The sequence below is a fragment of the Ipomoea nil genome, unplaced genomic scaffold, assembly GCF_001879475.1.
Source record: "Ipomoea nil cultivar Tokyo-kokei standard unplaced genomic scaffold, Asagao_1.1 scaffold1721, whole genome shotgun sequence".
Lineage (NCBI taxonomy): Eukaryota > Viridiplantae > Streptophyta > Magnoliopsida > Solanales > Convolvulaceae > Ipomoea > Ipomoea nil.
The window spans coordinates 796,873-817,825 of NW_017618149.1; the positions used below are offsets into that span (position 1 = coordinate 796,873).

Here is a 20,953-nt window from a genome sequence, read left to right on the forward strand (position 1 = left end):
GTCTGGCCAAATCACAGGTGTTTTTCTCCAAAAACACGCAGCCGGGCCTCGCCGATTTGATTGCAAGCCGTCTAGGAGTCAGCAAAACTAACGATTTGGGCAGGTACCTTGGAGTGCCCACTTTCCACGGGCGGGTGACCTGCAATACTTTCTCCAGCCTCCTCGAACGAGTGTCCGCGAGACTGGAAAGATGTAAGTCGAAGACCCTGTCTTTAGCGGGGCGCGTGGTGCTTGCCAAATCTGTGCTCAATGCCATCCCCGTCTACACCATGCAGACCACGGCGCTCCCGAAAGGTGTTTGTGCTGAAATTGAGAAAAGAATCAGACAGTTCATTTGGGGTAACAGAGGACCTACGGAGGGAAATAAGATGCACCTTGCCAATTGGGACCTTGTCACAACAAGTAAAACGAATGGAGGGCTGGGAATTCGACGCCTTCACGACATGAATACGGCTTGTATGATGAAGCTGGGGTGGAGACTCAGAACGGACTATAAGCACCTGTGGGCCCGGACTCTTCTGACAAAGTACGGGAACCAGTTCGAGGCTAGCAGTAGGCGAAGCACTTCAAATGTTTGGCGGGGCATTTGTGCGGCGAAAGAGCAACTGGAGAAGGGTATTACGCATGTCGTTCATAATGGAGCATCCACGAAATTTTGGATGGACACATGGCTCACTCCTACGCCCCTCTATGACCAATTGCTAGTTCCCCTTAGCCTCCCTGATCTCTACGCTCCCGTGGCAGACTACTGGATCAAAGATCATGGGTGAATTGGGAAAAGTTGGAACATACCTTGCCGCTTGAAACGCAGCAAAGGCTTGCGGGTTTTGTGCTCTCTGATACAGATAGAAGTGATAGCATTGGATGGGGATTCGCCAAGGACGGGTCTTTTTCGATAAGCTCAGCGTACCGAATGCTCACGCAAGAGGATGAACGCAGAACGGAGGAGGACTGGACTGGAATCTGGAAGCTTAAACTTCCAGCGAAAATATGCATGTTTTTGTGGCTTGTCAAAAACGGAAAGCTGCTAACAAATTTTGAGAGGACAAGGAGGAAGATCACATCTAACGATTCTTGTTTTCGTTGTGCAGGTCAGAGGGAGGATCTTGATCATCTTTTTCGATCCTGCCCGGCAGTGCAAGAAATCTGGAAAGAAGCGATCCATCGTCGAACATGGACAGTGATGTGCAACTTGAGCTGGTCTGACTAGCTTGTGGCTAATCTTCGCGGTGACGCAAGACAAGGCTTCGATGAAGGCTGGCCAGAGCGTTTCGGAGCGAGGCTATGGTGGCTGTGGAGGTGGAGAAACGACGAGGTCTTCAACAACACGACCAAGTCGATTGATCAAAAGCTGCATTGGCTTAGAATCTATGATGCCGAGATTGCAGGCGCTTTCGGGAACCGATGGAAACCGAACGCTAAGCAAGCCGAGAGTGCTGGTACTAAGGTGGCGTGGACGAAGCCGCCCCGGGGCTACCTAAAGCTGAACACTGACGGCTCCTGTAAAGGAGGGGGGTTGGCGGGATGTGGCGGAATCCTACGCGACAGTCATGGGGAATGGTGTAAGGGTTTTACATACAACATTGGACGATGCTCTGTAGATGAAGCAGAGGCCTGGGCAGTTTTTCAAGGCCTCTGCATGGCCAAGAACTATGGAGTCTCAAGACTCATTGTTGAGAGCGACTCCAAGTCCATTGTGGAGAGCCTTAACGAGGCGTCAAGTGGGAGAAAACAAAAATGTAACATCGTGATGAGGTGCCTAACGGAGGCCCGGAGCTTCAGTGAGATCTTGGTTAAACATGTTTACAGGGTACAGAACAAAGTTGCAGACCGGTTAGCGGCTGACGCAGTTTCGCACCACGGGCTTCAGTTTCTGGACTCCCCATCGTTAGCTATCTCGGAGTTGGTCCAATTAGATAGATTGGGAGCTTTGTCATCCAGAAGAGCTCCCTTTGGGGCCTGATGGTGTTGTCGGGTTTCTCTCTGTTTCTTGGGTATCCCCCTCTTATCTGATAAAAAAAATATATATATAACTCATGGGGAAAAAGTGTCATTTTTCTCAATCACTACTGCGTGGACCGTGATCCACAAAACTGTGTGGATCATGGTCCAAAAACACATAAAATATATTATTCTACCTCATAAGATACATTATCTTACCCTAGAAATTTCATTATTATAACACATAAAGTACATTATACATTATTTTAACACATAAAATACTTTATTCTAACACATAAAATACATTATTCTAACTCATAAAATACATTATCTTACTCCAAAATTTTCATTATTTTAACACATATAAAGTATATTATTCTAACTCATAAAATACATTATCTTAACCCAAAATATTCATTATTCTAACACGCGTGCAAAACAATGAATTTTTTAACATTAAAACGACATTGTTTTGGACTGTAGTCTATACAATAATTTGCCCCCTCGGCCTTGTGAAAGAAATTTTTAATTATTTAAAACTAGTTGCAATAACATGCTATATATACGTAATAATTAAATAAATGCGCATTGTAGAAAGTGAAAATAAATAAATAATAATTGACATTATTTAAAAGAAAATAATTATTGTCATTTTTGTTATAAATAATTATTGTCATTTATTTATGTATGTATGTTTTCGATACGGTTTCAGAAAAAAATCTATGTTTTCAATACAATAAATTTATAGTGTTTGAAATCAAAGAACTCAACAATTGATGAACCTGCAAATTAGGACTGCATTAAACAATCATCAAACTGAAGAAAATTACATAAGTGGGATATGTACAAAGAACATAAATATAAGCACACTAGGACTATATATACTACAATGAGAGTCCTAACAAACCTGATAGATGGTTTAAATCAACCCTCACCTTTTACAAGAGAGAGATGTTCTAACAAAGTATAAATAACAACTTAATGCTCCAACTTAGAAAGGGACAACTCAACATAGGGATTAACTAGTTTTTTTTTTTTTTTTTTTTTTTTTTTTTTTTTTTTTTTTCATTATTTGAACTCACTGTATATATGCACAATAAGACATTACAAGATGCAGAATTATAATAAAAAAAGTAATTACAGAAATGCTTGTTTGCAGATGCACAATCACTTATCCACGAATACACAATCAAACATTAGCTGCCTTGACAGTCTCTAGTCAAAGAGGAACCAAATTACTTAGCCTTCCACCCGCTGAAGTTACGAATGCCTTAATAGATGACAAGATTGGTGTGCCCATATGGCGCCCGATGTCTTAAAAAATTCATGTATTTCGGGGTGCTCTCCCTCCATTTAAATCTTAAAAATATATATATATACAGTAATGATTTTATGTATCTACAGATTTATTTTAAAAAAATATTTAAAAATGTATTAATATGGGTGTCATTTAATAGATCTTATTATCTTAATTAGAGTTTTTTAGGGTGCGTTTGGTTGACAGGCTTAGATCTAAGGAATGAGTATCAAAGTGATTGGTATTGTTTGGTTGATACGATTTTAGAACATTACTATGTGTTTCAAATACTCCCTTAATTGAAAAACTTATACCCAAATGAAATAAGGGTATGTCATTTGTCACAAATTAATTTCATACTAGTACAATTTGGTATCTTTAATGAAGTTAATTTTCACACAATTAACAAGATTATATCAACCAAATTTTTTAACTAGTGGAATCAAGCTTATATAATTGTATTAAACTTGATGAATAGCCTCATTCAAGTATGTGTGAATGGTGCATGTCGGTAAATTGACATTATATTTAAATTTGACCAAAATGCGGATTTAAATGCAAACTTAAGGTCTATAAATTATAGATCGTCTAGGCGCCCGGCCGCTGAGGAGTTCGATTTTGGCGTTCCTCAACGTGACCAGGCGCCGCCTAGCGATTAATCAGCACATAGGCGGGATTTTTGCAATCATGGGTGAAAGTGGTGAGACATGCCCGCAAGGCCAAAATCAGAACAGAACCAGTGTATTTTCAAAGGCGAAATCACTATTTTCTAAAATTAAGTAATTAATTGAATAAATTTTAGTAAAATTAAGGAATTATTATTTTGTTAATTAAGGAATAAACTAATAATGATAAGATTATCCCCTTTCATTCCCTTATTCCTTCTCATCCTCTTTTTGATTAGTGATTTTAAATTTTTATTTTTATTTTTTGTTCATAGTGGTGTTTTGGATGTCTTTATATTATAAGCAATTGTCTTGATTGTGTGTTCTTATATTTTTAAAATCTTTATTCCCATTATTGGATCATACCTAACCAAACAGCATTATTGATAACCATTCACATTCCATCATATTACGAAACATGCAAAATACTTTCACTAAAATCCATTATCATTACCAAATATTTGATACTCATTCCGATTCCAATTTCGATTCATATGTGTGAACCAAACACCCCTTAATGATATTTTTTATAGTTTAATTTTATTTGTAAAAAAAATACGGAGTATTAAAGTTGAAAAAGAAGGCATTTGGAGAAAGAAAAGAATGTGTTGCGAGTTGCGTGCATAAGTTTTAACCGTTAATCAATTTTGTGATTGTGGGCGAGAAAATCCACCGCGTAAAGGGCAAAATAGTCATTGTGGGCAAGAAAATCTCCTTGTCCTCCGTAATTCCAATTATAAAACTGAAAATGAAAGGGCAATTTCGTACGAACACTCAATTGTCAACTACTATGCGCAGAGAAGCTATATATATATATATATATAGAAGAAACGGTATTTGAAAATGAGGGTGAAATCGATCATCTCGGCGCTCTTCTTCTTCTTCTTCTTAACGCTTTCAATACTAACTCAAACACTACTACTGGTTTCCTCTTTCATTTGAGATAGAAAGAGAGAGAGAGTGGAGAGAGTGATTATCAATGGCGGAAGGGCCGGCGAGCTTTTGGACTCAAGCCAATGCTCTGCTCAGAAAGAATTTGACATTTCAGGTAATCTTTTTGGGTTTATAATGCCGGAAAATTTTGGACAAGTTAAAAGTAAGCAGTTTTCTTATGGTTAGCGAAATTGATTTTGTTGAATGTGTGCGTTCTTAATGCTCATCAGATTTTGGAATTTTAGGCTTACTGTTTTCCTTGTAAAATAGTTAATTGTTTAGGATTTTCTATCTCGAAACTGAGTTAGAATTGATTCAATTAGTTTAACTTTTTGTTAATATATGCATATGGATTCAGGATGGTTATAATGTTATGTAAAGGAAACCTCTGTTATAAGAGATCCTGTGATATGAACCTTAGAAGTTAGGACATAACCTAAAAGAATTTTATTTATTTATTTTTTGTTTTTTCCTTAGCTATGTTTATTTATTCCGGGAGAGCTTATTTGGAATTGTTGAGATGTTTGGGAGTGAAGTGTTGACTTCTTTTGGGGTAAAATAATAAGTAATAACAGAATATAATTTAATTTGTTTTTTTCGTAAATTGGGTATTATTCTCATGATGCTACTATAAGAAAAAGTAGATTTTCATTTTCGGACAAAGGGAGCCCTAATGTTTGCTTGTTTTTTCTACTTCTAACTTTTTATACAGGGAAGTTAGAATTTAGTTACTGTCTTGTGGAAAGTTTGTGAGAATTCGTACTATTTCATCTATACATAATTTTGTCCAAATTGTTCTTTCTTTATTATTATATATATATTTTTCTTTATTGCATCCCACCTTGCCTTTCTGTTTGCAGAAACGAAATGTGAGGACAAATCTATGGCTCATTTCATTCCCACTATTAATCTGTGTGTTGCTTGTGCTCCTCCAAACTGTGGTAAATAATGAGTTGGATAAGCCCTCAAGAAGGTGTGGCTGCATTTGTATTGATACTAATGGGGATGGAAAATGTGAAAAAAAGTGTGGGATTGAGTACTCAACTTTGGAACAAGCAGCCAGCTGCCCACTTCCTAGTCCACCAGAATGGCCTCCTTTGTTACAGATACCAAGACCAGAATATCGTGCAGTACAAAATGATTTTATTACATACAAAGATTTGCCTGAAGAGTCATGCAAGACCACTGGATCCTGTCCAGCTGCTATACTCTTGACTGGAGCAAATCAAACATTTGCTGAACGTATGCTGATCATTCTTGAGTCTTATATGTTTCAAATAAACTCATTAATTATTTTATGAATGTTATTAATCTACCTTACTTTGGAACTTGATAGGTATTGGAGGGAATTTTTTCAATGGCACAACTCTCAATTCCTCTGATATTCTTTACAGCATTGCTGATGATGTCTTGGTGAGATTTCTTTCTTCCATCTTTTTTATTCTCTCCCCTAATATTCATCAGGTGTTTAACCATTTTCTTTTTATACATCTGCTCGAAATTTGTCATTTGTGCTGGAATCACCTTTGAAAGTGTTTCAGGGTTCAGGGTCATACACTGAGCAATTCAATTTCCTGGACCCAGCTTTCTCCTCTAATTTGCCAGTGTACAATGTTCGACCTCAGTGTGCTCCAAACTCCACATTTTCAATTCCATTGAAAATAGGTTCTCTTCTTTTGCAACAAGGTTGTGAATTCTAACTTTGCCATATTTCCATTATTAGGAATCATAAGTTGTTTCATGTGAAACTACTTTCTCTTTCTAACACATGCATCTTTGGGCCTTTTTTAATCTAAATCTGTTTTGATTTTTTTTTTTTTAAAATAAATAAATTCAATACAGTTTTATTAATCTTCAGTTTTTGATGCAGAGATAAGTTGTGTGCAAGGATTACATTTATGGCGTAATAGTTCATCTCAAATTAATGATGAGCTCTATAAAGGATATCGGAAAGGGAATTCAGAGAAAGAGATGAATGAGATAACAGCAGGTTTGTTTGGCAGGAACTGCTTGCATGTCTCCTTGCAATAACACCATGTTATTCTCTCTAAAAGGAAGACACCTTTTTTGTTGTTGATGTGTTTTGCAGCATATGATTTCTTAAATTCTAATGGGAATCACTTCAATGTGAGTATCTGGTACAATTCAACATATAAAAATGACACTGGAAACTCGCCTATGGGGTTGACACGGGTGCCTCGCTCAGTGAATATGGTACTCTACTTTTGAACTTCCTATGTTGGTAGTTATTGTTCTGTATGCAAGATTTTCTTGATCATAAAATGTTAAAGTGAGTTGTAATTACAGTTCATGAAAAACTAATAAGTAGTATGGTGCATTCTGGATTCTATTACTTTATTATAGTGATAATGAGACTAATGGTATTTAGTAAGGTGCTTTTGGCTGAATCTTTTTATTGACTGAAACTAGGTGTTTTCCTGCTTCACTCTGTTCTAAATCTTTTAAATCAGTTTATTTTTGGAGTAAATGGTATAAGTTATATAATGTAGTCTAGATTGTATTAGCTTAGAGTTGAGATAAAGGAATTTTCATAATCATAAACCATACACCCTCTGTTTTCTCCTGATTCTCTCGCCTGTTGGTTTTTGCCAGTCACCTCAATCTAATTTCTGCTTCTGTTTTGATGCTGAAAATCATATTGGGGTGGAAGGAACACTTAAAAATAAAAACAAATATCAATGTCCTAAAATGAAAATACTATTTGGCTAATAATCAATATCTCTAAATTTTAAACAAATATTCCTTGAAAAACTGTTCAAAATTAGTTTTGTTTGATCTGTGGGTAGCAGCCAGTGACAAATAGAATGGGACATGAGTACTTTATAATCTTCTTCCATGAATGATAGTGTGATTACCTGAAACAACATATCACAATCTAGAAAACCACCACATAATAGGTTTTATATCTTTAGAATGAAACAGTGTCTAGGCTTTATGAATTATCTTAAACTTACTCAATGATAAAGGAAGTATAACTGTATAAGTCATCTTGAAAATTATCCATAATTATTTATTTTGTTGTTGAAATCAAGATGAGAAAGTTGCTATATTTCCTATGTTTATTCCCAACTATTTGTAACCCAATATCTAGCATGACTATAAATTTTATATTGGCACATTCCCTTTTTGTTCTTTTAGATTTTCTTGTTGCTTCAAAAAATTAAATTTGAGATGCTGGCATATTTTGGTGTGTGTTTGTACAGGTATCAAATGCTTATCTCCAGTTTCTGCTTGGGCCTTCAACAAAAATGCTATTTGAGTTTGTCAAAGAAATGCCAAAGCCTGAAACAAGAATCAAGCTAGATTTTGCTTCTCTTCTTGGACCACTTTTCTTTACATGGGTAGTTATACAACTATTTCCGGTAAGTGAACTACTACGTGTCTTTTTCCATTGTGGAGTCTTGAATTCAACTATTCTAGCCATGCCAGTGGAATTGTGTGCCATTACTTATGTCTTCTATTCTCATTGTAGCATCATCTAGCTCTTCATTTACCTCAGAAACCTAGCATTTCTTCAACTGTCTGCTCTGCTAAAGCATTTATGTAATAGTTTTCATGGAGAGAAATTGGTTTTAGATTTTATTAATGTAACTTTATATTTAGGTTATATTTTCTTCAATTTTCTTGACTCTTTGAGATGGAGAGCTCTGATTCCTTTCTACATATTAAAAAAAAAAAAAACTAAATTAAAAAAAGGGGAAAACAGCTGCATATTGTGCATGTGCCAAAATAATGTATAAGTATTGACTTTCTTCACCTATAGTGATTTAATGACATTATTAACATTTCAGGTTGTTTTGACATCTCTGGTTTATGAGAAGCAGCAGAAACTAAGAATTATTATGAAAATGCATGGACTTGGAGATGGTCCCTATTGGCTGATTTCTTACGCTTATTTTCTTGGCATATCTTCTATGTACATGCTATGCTTTGTGATTTTTGGATCATTAATAGGTAAAAGTAGCTTTGTCTAGTGAAATGATTCGTTCTATTAAAATTTGCATGCAAGTTTATCCACTCCATTTTTTTTGCTACTTGTTTTACAGGCTTAAAGTTCTTTACACTGAACGATTACAGCATCCAGTTGGTTTTTTACTTAATCTACATTAACTTGCAAATTTCACTAGCTTTTCTCGTTGCTGCATTATTCAATAATGTGAAGACAGCTTCAGGTTTGACCTAACTGAGCTGTTATTTTTAGAAGAGAGAACTCACTTGTATTTTCACCCACTTATGGTTTGCAATTATTACAGTTGTGGGCTATGTAATGGTGTTTGGATCTGGACTCTTGGGTGCCTACCTTTTCCAGTTCTTTGTTCAAGATCCATCATTTTCAAGTAAGTTCAGGAATATGAAGATTGCTGTTGATATTATCTGCTGTAAATGTTTATTGCAAGTTTCAGTTACTCTATTATAACATGTGAACATTTCCTCCCCGGTGTTCATTTATTTTATTTTTTTTAAATATATGCTCCCTAGAAATTATGTTCCTGGAGATAGGGTTTTACTACCCATAATGTTCATGTGTTGAGGAAAAAAAAACAAGTCTCGTAATAATGTTACCATTAGTACAGGTGTAATGAACACTATGCCTGACCTGATTTTATCCAATACTAGCTTTGGAAAAGGGATCCTAAAGACTTCAACATATGAGCACATATTTTCCTCTCTAGTAGTCAGGTTCAATGTTAAAACTCTTTTTAAGATCTATTTGGCAACATGCTTGTCAGCTTGTAAGGTCTGGAATCATCATGGGAGATCAAATATGAATATATGATCTTTGGAGGTGTTTGGAAACTTGAATTGTGTTTTTAGTGTTTTGGAATTGAAATGTGGGTTTTCATGCTTGCAGACCTTTGTTAGAATATCATTCAAGTTTTCAGGGTTATTTTCCTAATATAGCCTTCTCAGAAAGGGACAGAATAAACAGCTAACAATGATATTTTTGTTGTGTAACAAAAGGTAAAGTGCAAAAGTAAAAGTTTCCAAACATCTCAAATAAATATTTGCCATATTCTATTCCAGGAAATCTTATTTGTCCAGCTTTTGTCAAAGTGGGACTTGGTTATCTGACTGCATTAAGGGGCTGGAAGTCATTATAATTTGGTTTGCTTAAAGTTTTTATATTTATGTGGTTTGCTAGCTGCTGTAATTACTAGCAATTTTTTTTTTTTTTTTTTTTTTTTGTTGCTTCAATAGTCCAATTTCTTTTAATTCTAAAGAAGTCATAGAAGGGCCTATAGTAATTGACTCTTGCTCCCACTTTGAACGTTGTTATATTGCAGGAGGCTGGATTATTGTTATGGAGTTGTATCCTGGATTTTCTCTTTATCGTGGATTATATGAGTTTTCACAATATTCTTTCACTGGAAATTATATTGGAAGTGATGGAATGCTATGGAAAAATTTGAAAGATGGCGATAATGGGATGACAGAGGTCTTAATTATCATGTTTGTGGAATGGTTGCTGGTTCTCTTCTTTGCTTATTACACAGATCAAATCATGTCATCTGGGAAAAGTCCTCTCTTTTTCCTTCGAAATTTCCAGAATAGGCACTCATCATCCTTCCGAAGACCTAGCTTACGGAGGCAGGGGTCTAAAATCTATATTGAGATGGAGAAACCTGATGTTGTCCATGAGGTAAGTTCATTTTATTTAAGATATGGAGTAACATATTTGATTAACCTTGTGTCAAAACTTATGTTTCCCTGGTAGAATGTTGAATTATTATTACTAAAATGTATGAACATTAAACTAGATACTTCTAACTTATTATCCATCTTACTACCTGCTGTTTCATAAAACAAATATGAAGGTTGAGGATTGCTCACCTTGAGTTAGTTGTAGTTTGCTTTCATATACTTTTTCCTACTATCTTTCTTGTACTCTCCAAATAATTAACCGACAGTGATCTCTTTCCACAGAGGGATAGAGTTGAGACTTTGCTGGTTGAATCAAGAACAAGTCAAGCTATAATCTGTGACAACATAAAAAAAGTTTATCCAGGAAGAGATGGAAACCCTGAAAAATTTGCAGTGAGAGGGTTGTCACTTGCTTTGCCTCAGGGGGAATGCTTTGGTATGCTTGGGCCCAATGGTGCTGGGAAAACTTCTTTTATTAATATGGTCAGTTTAATGATGTTCTCTTTCTTAGAAACATTCTAGTAATGTCGTAATGAGGTCATAAAGAGGAGAAGATCCATAGTTTGTTTCTTCTTTTTTCTTTTTTCTTTTTTTTTTTTTTTTGGGGGGGGGGGGGGGGGGGGGCGGTATTTCTTGAAGTTGCTGTATATAATCTTCCTCTGAACAAACTGATTTTTTTTCTGACATGTCAATGCGAACAGATGATTGGTCTCATAAAGCCAAGCTCTGGTACTGCGTATGTTCAGGGTATGGATATACGAACAGATATGGACAAAATATATACCAGCATGGGAGTGTGTCCTCAGCATGAGTAAGCATTGCTGTTCTCTCACTTAAAAGTAGAAATTGAATTAGCTCCAAACCCCTGTGGTTAAAGGGAGGATAAAGAAAGACCAGAAAATGTACATCCAGATATTTGATCGTGTTCATTGTCATTTTTGCAATCTGCTTTCAGCCTACTTTGGGAAACATTAACAGGAAGGGAGCACTTACTTTTCTATGGACGGCTTAAAAATTTGAAAGGAGCAGACTTAACAAGAGTAAGTTGAATCCCTTGCTTTAAATTGCGAAATTATCGATTGAGAAGTTATAACCAATTTGGACTATAAGATAATTTCATTTGGTGTAGACTAACACAACCAAAATGGCAATAGGCTGCTGAAGTGGACAGATAACTTTACACTAGTGTGCAGATGTGTGTCTGTTTTTTCTTTTGATTCCTATCATCTTGTAGTTGTCTGATATGTGCACTTTATCACAAGTTATAGCTAATTAAGTTCTAAGAAAATATGTTGATATGGGATATAGAAAATACAAATTGTGAAAAATTATAATCTGATTGTCTACTCTGGTTATCTTGCTCTCTTAAGCTCATTCTAGTGTGGATTTATTCAGAACTGTTTCAGAGGCTTATTTATCTTTTAATTTGTGGAAATGCGTTTGTGTGAGATCAGAATGCTTTGAGAACTTTCATTTCAATCAGCATCACATTGTTTTGAATTGCATTTACTCAAAATTCTGTGGGATCTCCAGGCAGTTGAAGAGTCTCTTAAGAGTGTAAACCTATATAATGGAGGGGTTGCAGACAAGCAAGCTGGACATTATAGTGGAGGAATGAAGAGGAGGCTTAGTGTTGCCATTTCATTGATTGGAGATCCCAAAGTAAGTCCTTGTACATGAGAAGATATTTGGTTATATGTCCTTGTGCCTTTACCATTGTTGAATTTGAAAGATGGAATGGCCTGGCGGGTGGAGAATAACAACCACCCGCCAATTAGGTGGAAGCAAGAATGAAGAAATCACAAAATGAGAAAATGTATAAATGCTGAAAGGTTACAAATATGTTTCTATATTCTCTGTTTCTAATAAAGAATTATAGTACATATATATACACAGACACTTAACTGTAAACACTTATTCATAAACTGATAGACAATCCTATAGATAACCATAACCCTTTGATTTTCAACAACGATGACAACTATTTGATGATACTTTTGCAAGGTTGTCTATATGGATGAGCCTAGTACTGGACTGGACCCAGCTTCAAGAAACAACTTGTGGAATGTTGTCAAACGTGCAAAGCAAGATAGAGCAATAATTCTCACTAGTAATATATGATCCTCCATATATCCAAATTCCAAATCTTTGTAAAGTGTTCCTTAATCCAATGCAGATAATGTTGAATGATTTTCATTATTGCAGCGCACTCAATGGAAGAGGCAGAGCATTTATGCGATCGGTTAGGTATCTTTGTGGATGGAAGCCTGCAGTGTATAGGAAATCCTAAGGAGGTAACTCGAAGCATCTATTCCATTTTCAAAGTTTTAGGATCAAGCGCTTACCACTATGCCAAGAACTATAGTTTACTTTATTTCCTTATAGACCACTATCATAAATCTCATGACCTGACTGGCTCTAATACCACTTGTTAGAACATCCCCAAATCCCAATAGGGGGATTTTGGATGATTTTTGCAGCTTTTACATCCATGTGGAAGAGAGAAAGTTAGAGAGAGAAGACTTGGTTCCTCTTGCACAGACTTGGTTTTTTGTGGGACCCACAAAAAACCGACTTTCCAGGGACAAAAAACCAAGACTTTCCATCAGTTACGCGCAACTGATGCACGCGACTGCTGGGCGCGTTAGATCTGTTACTTTTGTTTTCTGTTTTTTTTTTTTTTCCCTCCTTTCCCTTCTCTCTCCCATGTTCTCACTCCTAATCATCTTTGCCAACTAAAATCTCCATCTATTGAGGATGCTCTGGGATCAAGGGCTTACCACTATGCAAAAAACTATAGCCTGTAGTGAAGGTGCAACTTTATTTCTTTATAGACTGTTATCACATTTTCAAGAGTCAGAGTGCTGGACTTGGACCCTTTACCGAACTCCTCCCAATAACCTCTCTAGTCACATGGTGTTGGACTTGGCCCTTACCGGCCTCCGCCCAACACAAAGTTTTGAAGTTTTTCATTTGCTAACATTTATCAAGGAAAAGAAACCAAAAATGCACTGTGAAAATGACTGATATTGTGCAATTTTGTTGGTGTAATAGTTGAAGGGAAGGTATGGAGGGTCGTACGTATTCACCATGACAACATCTTCAGATCACGATGCAGAAGTAGAGAGCATGGTGCAGAATCTGTCCCCAAATTCCCACAGGATCTACCACATCTCTGGCACCCAGAAGTTTGAGCTGCCAAAGCACGAGGTAAACATTGCAGATGTTTTCCGTGCGGTTGAGATTGCCAAGAAAAGATTTACAGTTCATGCATGGGGCCTAGCAGATACAACCTTAGAGGATGTGTTTATAAAGGTTGCAACAGCGGCTCAGCCATCCATTAACCTCTCATGATACTCTGATCTCCACATTTACATCAGCTTGTTCAACTCGGCATCCACTATTGTATATATACCGGCCTGTGGAATTTTGTATTTTATGTGGTGTATGTTCTTCCCCATTTTGCAGAACAAATTTCATAGCTTTAGTTTGCTGGTTGAATATTTGAACGATGTTTACGCGATATGAATTATCTGTAATTTGTTTATTTTTGATAATCTACCACTACCGATTTAAAGGGTTAATTATATCTTGTTATAAAAGGTGAAATCGACCATTTTGACTGTATTTTTGTTATTTGAACAGGATAAGACACGAACACCATAAGACTGACTAAACATGGACACAACATGTTAAGATTAACGGGTTGAAATTCTTAATAAGAACATAATTTGTAAATAGTTGTAGGCAAATCAACTCCAACCCTAAATTTAAAAAAAAAAATTGTAGGCAATTATTTATTTCTTTAGGGCTTAAGTTGACATGTGTACAAAATCTGTATTTTTACATGGATGTTAATAAAGGGAAGAAGAAAGAATCATTCTAAATGAAGGATGAGACAGATTTTTAACAAAGAATTAAATAAATTGTATAAAACCATCAAAATCGATGACTAAATTGAATAAAAAAGAAATTATTTAAAACTAATTAAATTGAGTAAAACTATAGTGGGTATTAACTATATCTTAAAATTTACAGAGTATTAATTTTATCACATCTCTAATACTCAACAGATCACTAAAATCACGGATTTCCCAATATACTTTCAAACGGTGGGGTGTGTATACTTACACATACAAACATATATTTATATATAAGCTACCTTGTTCACTCACACTCGATCATATGCATTATTGCTAAATATATAGCTCTGCTTATATATAAAAAATAATAATGGAGAAATCATCTTTATTGTGTGTATTTGTTGTAGTTGTTTCTCTGTTTGGGAACTTGTGTAGAGCAAGTGAGAAAGTGGGGATATTTGAGTTGAAGAAGGGTGACTTTTCTGTGAAGATCACCAACTATGGTGCCACTGTTCTCTCTGTCATCATCCCTGATCAAAATGGTCTGTTTCACTTTAAATACTAATTAATAATTTTTCTGTATTTTTGTTTGATTCTTGTTCTCTACTCTCTGTCTGGGTTTTGATAGGAAAGTTGGATGACGTGGTTCTGGGGTTTGGCTCCATTGATGAGTACAAGGTTAGTGCCAATCTGACGGTGCAATGCAAGTGGCGGGCGGGCATGTGATAATCGATCTCCAATAATTTCTTTAGCACAAAACAACTTGCATTTGTCTTGTTTTTGTCTGAGGAATACGTGACCATTAATGTTAGTTGTACATAGTGGCATATGTGTCTTTGGGATTAAGGGATTAAATGGGCAGATGCCTAAATAGAGTCTTTCAATTTGCCTCGTGAATATTCACCTGAATCCACCCTGTATGGACCAGATGCTTTTGAGTGATAGTAGGTGGTGGGTAGAGATCGAGTCCTAAAAACTTAAACCTCTATTAAATTTAGAATCTCACTTGACCCACCATGCATGAATGGTGGGCACCTGCACCCATTGAGGTAGGGTGGGTTTTGAAAAAGTTCACCTGGTATCGGGTGGAGAAAGTAGGTGGTGTGTCTTTCAATTTGTCCCGTGGATATTCACCTGAATCCACCTTATATGAATCAGATGTTTTTGAGTGATAGTAGGAAATTTAGAATCTTACTCGACCCACCATGCATGAATGGTGGGCATGCACCAGCACCCATTGGGGTAGAGTGGGTTTTTGAAAAAGTTCACCTGACCCTATTGGTAGGGATGGGTGGGGAAAGTAGTGTAGTGGTAAGAGTTTGATCAATGTAGGATCTTCCTGAAGTAAGAATTGAATCACACAATGGCTTTAGCTTATTAAAATTTAAGATGCATTTACATATATCCCCAATCACAAATACATGAATCACCATAGATATGAGAATGAAAATTCCAGTATAAAGACTGGGTTAGTGTGACAATTATCCAATAATCCAGAAGAAGGGTAGGTAGGCCAAGATTTGTGTATGGAAATTGATTGTTTATTAATTAAAATGTTTACCAGAATGATACTACGTACTTTGGTGGCTTGATTGGGCGCGTTGCTAATAGAATAGGGGGGGCTAGATTCACTTTGAATGGCATCCAGTACAAATTACCTGCAAATGATCATGGTAACACCCTCCATGGTATGTATATATGCTCTCTTTCTTTCTTTCTTTCTTTCTTTCTTCCAATTCTGCAGATAAGATGATCTGTTACTGTGTATATATTGTTGTAGTCTGATATAGTTAAACTGTATGTCCCAATTCAGGAGGTGACATAGGGTTTAGTGATGTTATATGGAAAGTGGAAGACTACGTAAAGGACCGTCACCTTTCGCTCTCCTACGACAGCCATGATGGAGAACAAGGTAGCTGCATATATGCATGCTTTAATTAATGCTTTATCTATCTTGTCGTGTGTTGGGCAAAGACCATAAAGGGTCAAGTCCACCACACCTAGTGACTAGGGGATTGTTGGGCAGAGGTTTTAAGGGTCAAACTTTGTGTGTTGGCGCAAAGGCGGGTAAAGGGCCAAATCCAGTTACCTGGTGACTAAGGGATTATTGGGGAGATGGCCAAGTCCAACACTCAGTGGCTAAGGGATTGTTAGGCAGAGACGGGTCAAGATTTATGTGTTGGCGCAAAGGCGAGTAAAGGGCCAAATTCAGTCACCTGGTGACCAAGGGATTGTTGGGGAGATGGCCAAATCCAAGGGATTGTTGGGGAGATGCCAAGTCCACACCCAGTGGTTAAGGACCCCCCCCCCCCCCACGCTAGGTATTGTTAGGTGGATGCTAGCAACCTTGTCTTGTGTGTGTTTTGAGCGGATCGGAGGCTGATAAAGGACCAAGTCTATCACCTGTTGGCTAGGGGATTGTTGGGCGGGGGCCTGTTGGGCCAAGTGTTCATAATTGTGATTTATGAACATAGAGTTCAGTAATTGTGAACATAGAAAGGTGGAATTGTCCAAGTGACCCAACCTTCTATATAAGGAATAGCTATAGCTAGCTATAACTTTTGGCGTGTGTTTATGCAGGATTTCCGGGTGATCTTCATGTGAGTGTGACATACATGATAATTGGGAGAAACAGGCTAGCAATCAGAATGAAAGGCAAGGCTCTGAACAAGGCAACGCCTGTGAATTTAGCCTCACACACCTACTGGAACCTTGCTGGCCATAACAGCACTCACAACATTCTCTCACACACCATCCAGATCTTCGGGTCCGGGATCACCCCCGTGAAGGACAACCTCGTGCCAACAGGTGAAATCAGAGCGGTCAAAGGGACAGCATACGACTTCCTGCAGCCCCGCAAAGTCGGGAGCAGGCTGAGCCAAGTCCCCGGGGGATACGACATCAACTACGTGTTGGATGGCGGGAGAGATCATAATGGACTACGGCACCTGCACAAGGCGGCGGTGGTGCAAGAGCACAAATCGGGGAGAAAGATGGAGCTGTGGACTAATAAGCCCGGGGTACAATTTTACACGAGTAATATGTTGAACGAGACGCGGGGGAAAGAGGGGTTTGTGTACAGAAAATATGGTGGATTCTGCTTGGAAACACAAGGTTTTCCAGATTCTGTGAATCACCCAAATTTCCCCTCACAAATTGTGAACCAAGGGGAGACTTATCAACATGTCATGCTTTATAGGTTCACTGCCCACACTACTAGACATTAAAGCATATATGCAGGTTTAATTTAAAGTTGTTAGAGTGTTAGGTAGGGAGGGGTAGTTAATAATAATATATATATTGTCTGTTCTTTCAGTTTTCAGGGCAGTATGTAGCATGTGAGTTCATATGCTTCTATGTTATGGGAACACTATTTTGATGTATCCTTTATGAACAGAAATAAATTTTCAGATCTATATATTATCAGACTACAATTTCTTTATATTGTGTATCTAACATCTATGATTCTTGAGTTGCAAGTAGGAGGGTTACAAAAACCTTTCGTAAAGCCTTTTTTTTCTTTGTCATGCCAACACGGCCCCTCATGTGTGCAAGTTAATTACTTACCTTTTGGACGGGTGTAGAGCATTAGGGTGTTTGGTAAATAGCTGTTAGCTAATTCGCTAACAAATGTTATCAAAAGCTAATTAACCAAGCAATTGTTATACCATGGACTAAGGTTCATATTGCATTGTAAACCATGATTATTGGTCCATGATATAATTTGTCTTAACCAAGTCAAGTAGTTAAATAAGTCAAAATTAACTGTTAAGCTAACTATGCTAGTCTCTTTTTAACTATCATAGGGTATGGAGTATCAAATTGAAGCATGTGATCTCAATTAGGGGTGTAAATGAGCCGAGCAGCTCGCGAGCGGCTCGGTCAAAGCTCGGCTCGAGCTCGGTCATTATCGAGCTCGAGCCGAGCCTAAATATTTTAGGTTCGTGGCTCGTCGAGCCGCTCACGAGCCATATAATATATAATATATAATATATATAATAATAATATAATATATAATATAATATAATAATATATAAAAATAACAATTAGAATTTAGAATTTTAAACTCAAAATTCCTAAAAGATTTCTATTATTTATGTATGGATAAAACAAAGTAGTTTGAATTTTAAACCAAAAATATTAAATATGTCAAATTCAATGTCAAAATCGAGCTCAAACTCGAGCTCAAGATCGAGCTCGAGTTCGAACTCAAACAATCGAGCTTCTCGAGCCGAGCTCGAGCAGCCCGAAAATTACCGAGCTCGAATTCGAGCATTAGTTCTCGAACTCGATCGAGCTCGAATTCGAACTCGAGCTGAGCCTCCATTAACGAGCACGAGCTCAAGCCTACCCAGGCTCGAGCTCGGCTCGACTCGTTTACACCTCTAATCTCAATTAGTTGGATTGCCCATTCATATTTATATATTATAATATGTTATATATGGTGGTGGTCTTTCCAACCCTATCTCATTTTTGTTAATCCCCATACATATTGCTCTCTTAGGAGTCTGAACACGATCATAAATATTATAAACTAGTGATGATGAGTTAGTGAGTTATTAATATTAATTATTTATGTATGCCATATATACAGTATAATATATAGTATAATTACATTTTTTATTTGCATGTCATGTGCCAATGGCTGAAAGTTGAAACTTACGTTTCGGGCAAAATATTATAAAATTTTTTTAAAAATTTACATTTGACAAGAATGACGGGCAAAATATTATAAAATTTTTATTTTTTTTTTAAATTTACATTTGACAAGAATGACGAATGGAAAAAAAATAATAAAGAAGCATTAAGTATATACCTAATAATTATATTGAAAATATGGATTCATGATGTTAGATTAAAGGAAAACTAGAAGTGTTAGCCTCTCAAGTCAAATGAATAGTGAATTTGATAGGTACTGAAATAAGTTCTTATTAGGTTATCCTAAAATGACAAAAAAAAAAATGCAATTAGCTATCTATATATTTTGGATGTCGAGGAAAATTTGTAACCACTATTTAAAGGTTTGTACTAGGTAAATCTCCCTTTGTGACTTTTAACCACAAAGAGAGTAAACCATCCTTATGTCACAAATAGGTAATTTTAGGATCAAAGTACACAATTATATTGATTTACCACCTAATTGGAGTTTTGTTTTGTTTTGTTTTTAACTCAATTGTATTATTTAATACCCAATTTAGTTATTGACTATAACTAAACGTCCTTTTTGTACTTAATTGAGTTTTCGACTTCGATAATTTTTCTTAATTGAGTCATATGCAAATGTAGTTTGGTAATTTCTCATCTATATTAATACCCAATTTAATTTTCACTATAGTTATTTTACCCAAATTGGTCATCGACTCTAGTGGTTAATATCAATTTAGTCCTTAACTATAGAGGTTTTTCTGGATTTTGTTCTTGATCTTAGCCGAGGATTGAATTAGGAAAAATCATTGAAGTTGAGGACCCAATTAAGCACAAACAGACGTTTAGGACGTACTAAATCGAGAAAAATCACTATACTCAAGAACTAATTTAAATTGATTATTAACTCATTCCTTCAACTTAGTGTGTCTATATATATATATATATATATATATATATATATAGAGAGAGAGAGAGAGAGAGAGAGAGAGAAATTGAATGATCAAATGAGTATATCCCTTCTCATGAATCTGTGTGGACAGATCTGGTCTATTAAAAGTTAGAGATCAATGGTCAAATTCGATCCATTATCAATTGTGCAATGTGCCATTGAATTGCTTGAGTTCTTAATTGCTAAACAATAACTTGATAGGATTAAGCTGAAGGACGTACATTAAGGATAAATTTTCTAATTAATGACAAGCAAAACCCTAGCTTAGCATACAAAAAGGAAAATACATAATAACAATACAACAAGCTAGGAAATTGAAAATGCAATTATATTATTATTGCATAAGTAGGCTTCTAATTACTGCTGCTTGAGAAGTGTCTGTGGTAGCCAGTAGCTGAGACAAGTTGTCACTTAACCCATCAACCTCTCTATGTAAACTCCTTATGTAACTACATGTCTCTTGCAACACCCTTGCTGCTGATACCTGCATTATTATTATTATTATTATTATTATTATTATTTCAATTTATTATAAGTAAAATAAGGGAAAATGACACTTCATGTCTTCCAATTATGAGCAACGTATAGATTTAGTTCTTCATTTACATTCACAGGGCGTTTGGTTGGAGGGGAGGAATTATGTGAGAAAGGAATTATAATTCCATGGGAGTTGAATTACTGGGAATAAAGTGGAAGTTTAAATTCCAGTGTTTGGTTGACAGAAATAGAATTACTGGGAATTTCAATTCTAATGTTTGGTATACATGGGAATTGAAAGGGAATAAGTAGTATAAAGTCAAAAATATCCATTATTGTTGTTAGACATTAATTTTAGGTTAAAAAATGAAGGGGTAATTTTGACTCATCACTATCTTTTTTTCCCAGGAATTAAAATCCCAGGGGGGGCATGGGATTTTAATTCCATGAAAATTGGGGAATTGCAATTCCCTTCAACCAAACTACGGAATTAAATGGACTTTGGAATTAAGTGGGA

The 20,953-nt window shown here is 36.2% G+C and overlaps 2 protein-coding genes across 2 annotated transcripts; both read left to right on the forward strand.

Annotated features, from left to right (window-relative positions):
• The first annotated feature begins 4,684 nt into the window (after positions 1-4,684).
• LOC109191909 (ABC transporter A family member 7-like) lies at positions 4,685-14,084 on the forward strand. The gene is made up of 18 exons (XM_019342591.1): positions 4,685-4,951; positions 5,697-6,078; positions 6,173-6,249; positions 6,378-6,522; positions 6,707-6,826; positions 6,926-7,050; positions 8,061-8,219; positions 8,649-8,811; positions 8,904-9,029; positions 9,111-9,194; positions 10,143-10,498; positions 10,783-10,983; positions 11,202-11,311; positions 11,456-11,540; positions 12,034-12,162; positions 12,505-12,610; positions 12,706-12,794; positions 13,555-14,084. Exons 1-18 carry the CDS (start codon positions 4,883-4,885, stop codon positions 13,852-13,854), a joined length of 2,826 nt encoding a protein of 941 aa, XP_019198136.1. The 5' UTR covers positions 4,685-4,882; the 3' UTR covers positions 13,855-14,084.
• A 645-nt stretch (positions 14,085-14,729) lies between these two features.
• LOC109191870 (aldose 1-epimerase-like) lies at positions 14,730-17,762 on the forward strand. Its single transcript, XM_019342544.1, has 5 exons — positions 14,730-14,905; positions 14,992-15,041; positions 15,928-16,051; positions 16,177-16,275; positions 16,944-17,762. The coding sequence occupies exons 1-5, from the start codon at positions 14,734-14,736 to the stop codon at positions 17,588-17,590; spliced, it is 1,092 nt and encodes a 363-aa protein (XP_019198089.1). The 5' UTR covers positions 14,730-14,733; the 3' UTR covers positions 17,591-17,762.
• The last annotated feature ends 3,191 nt before the right edge of the window (positions 17,763-20,953 follow it).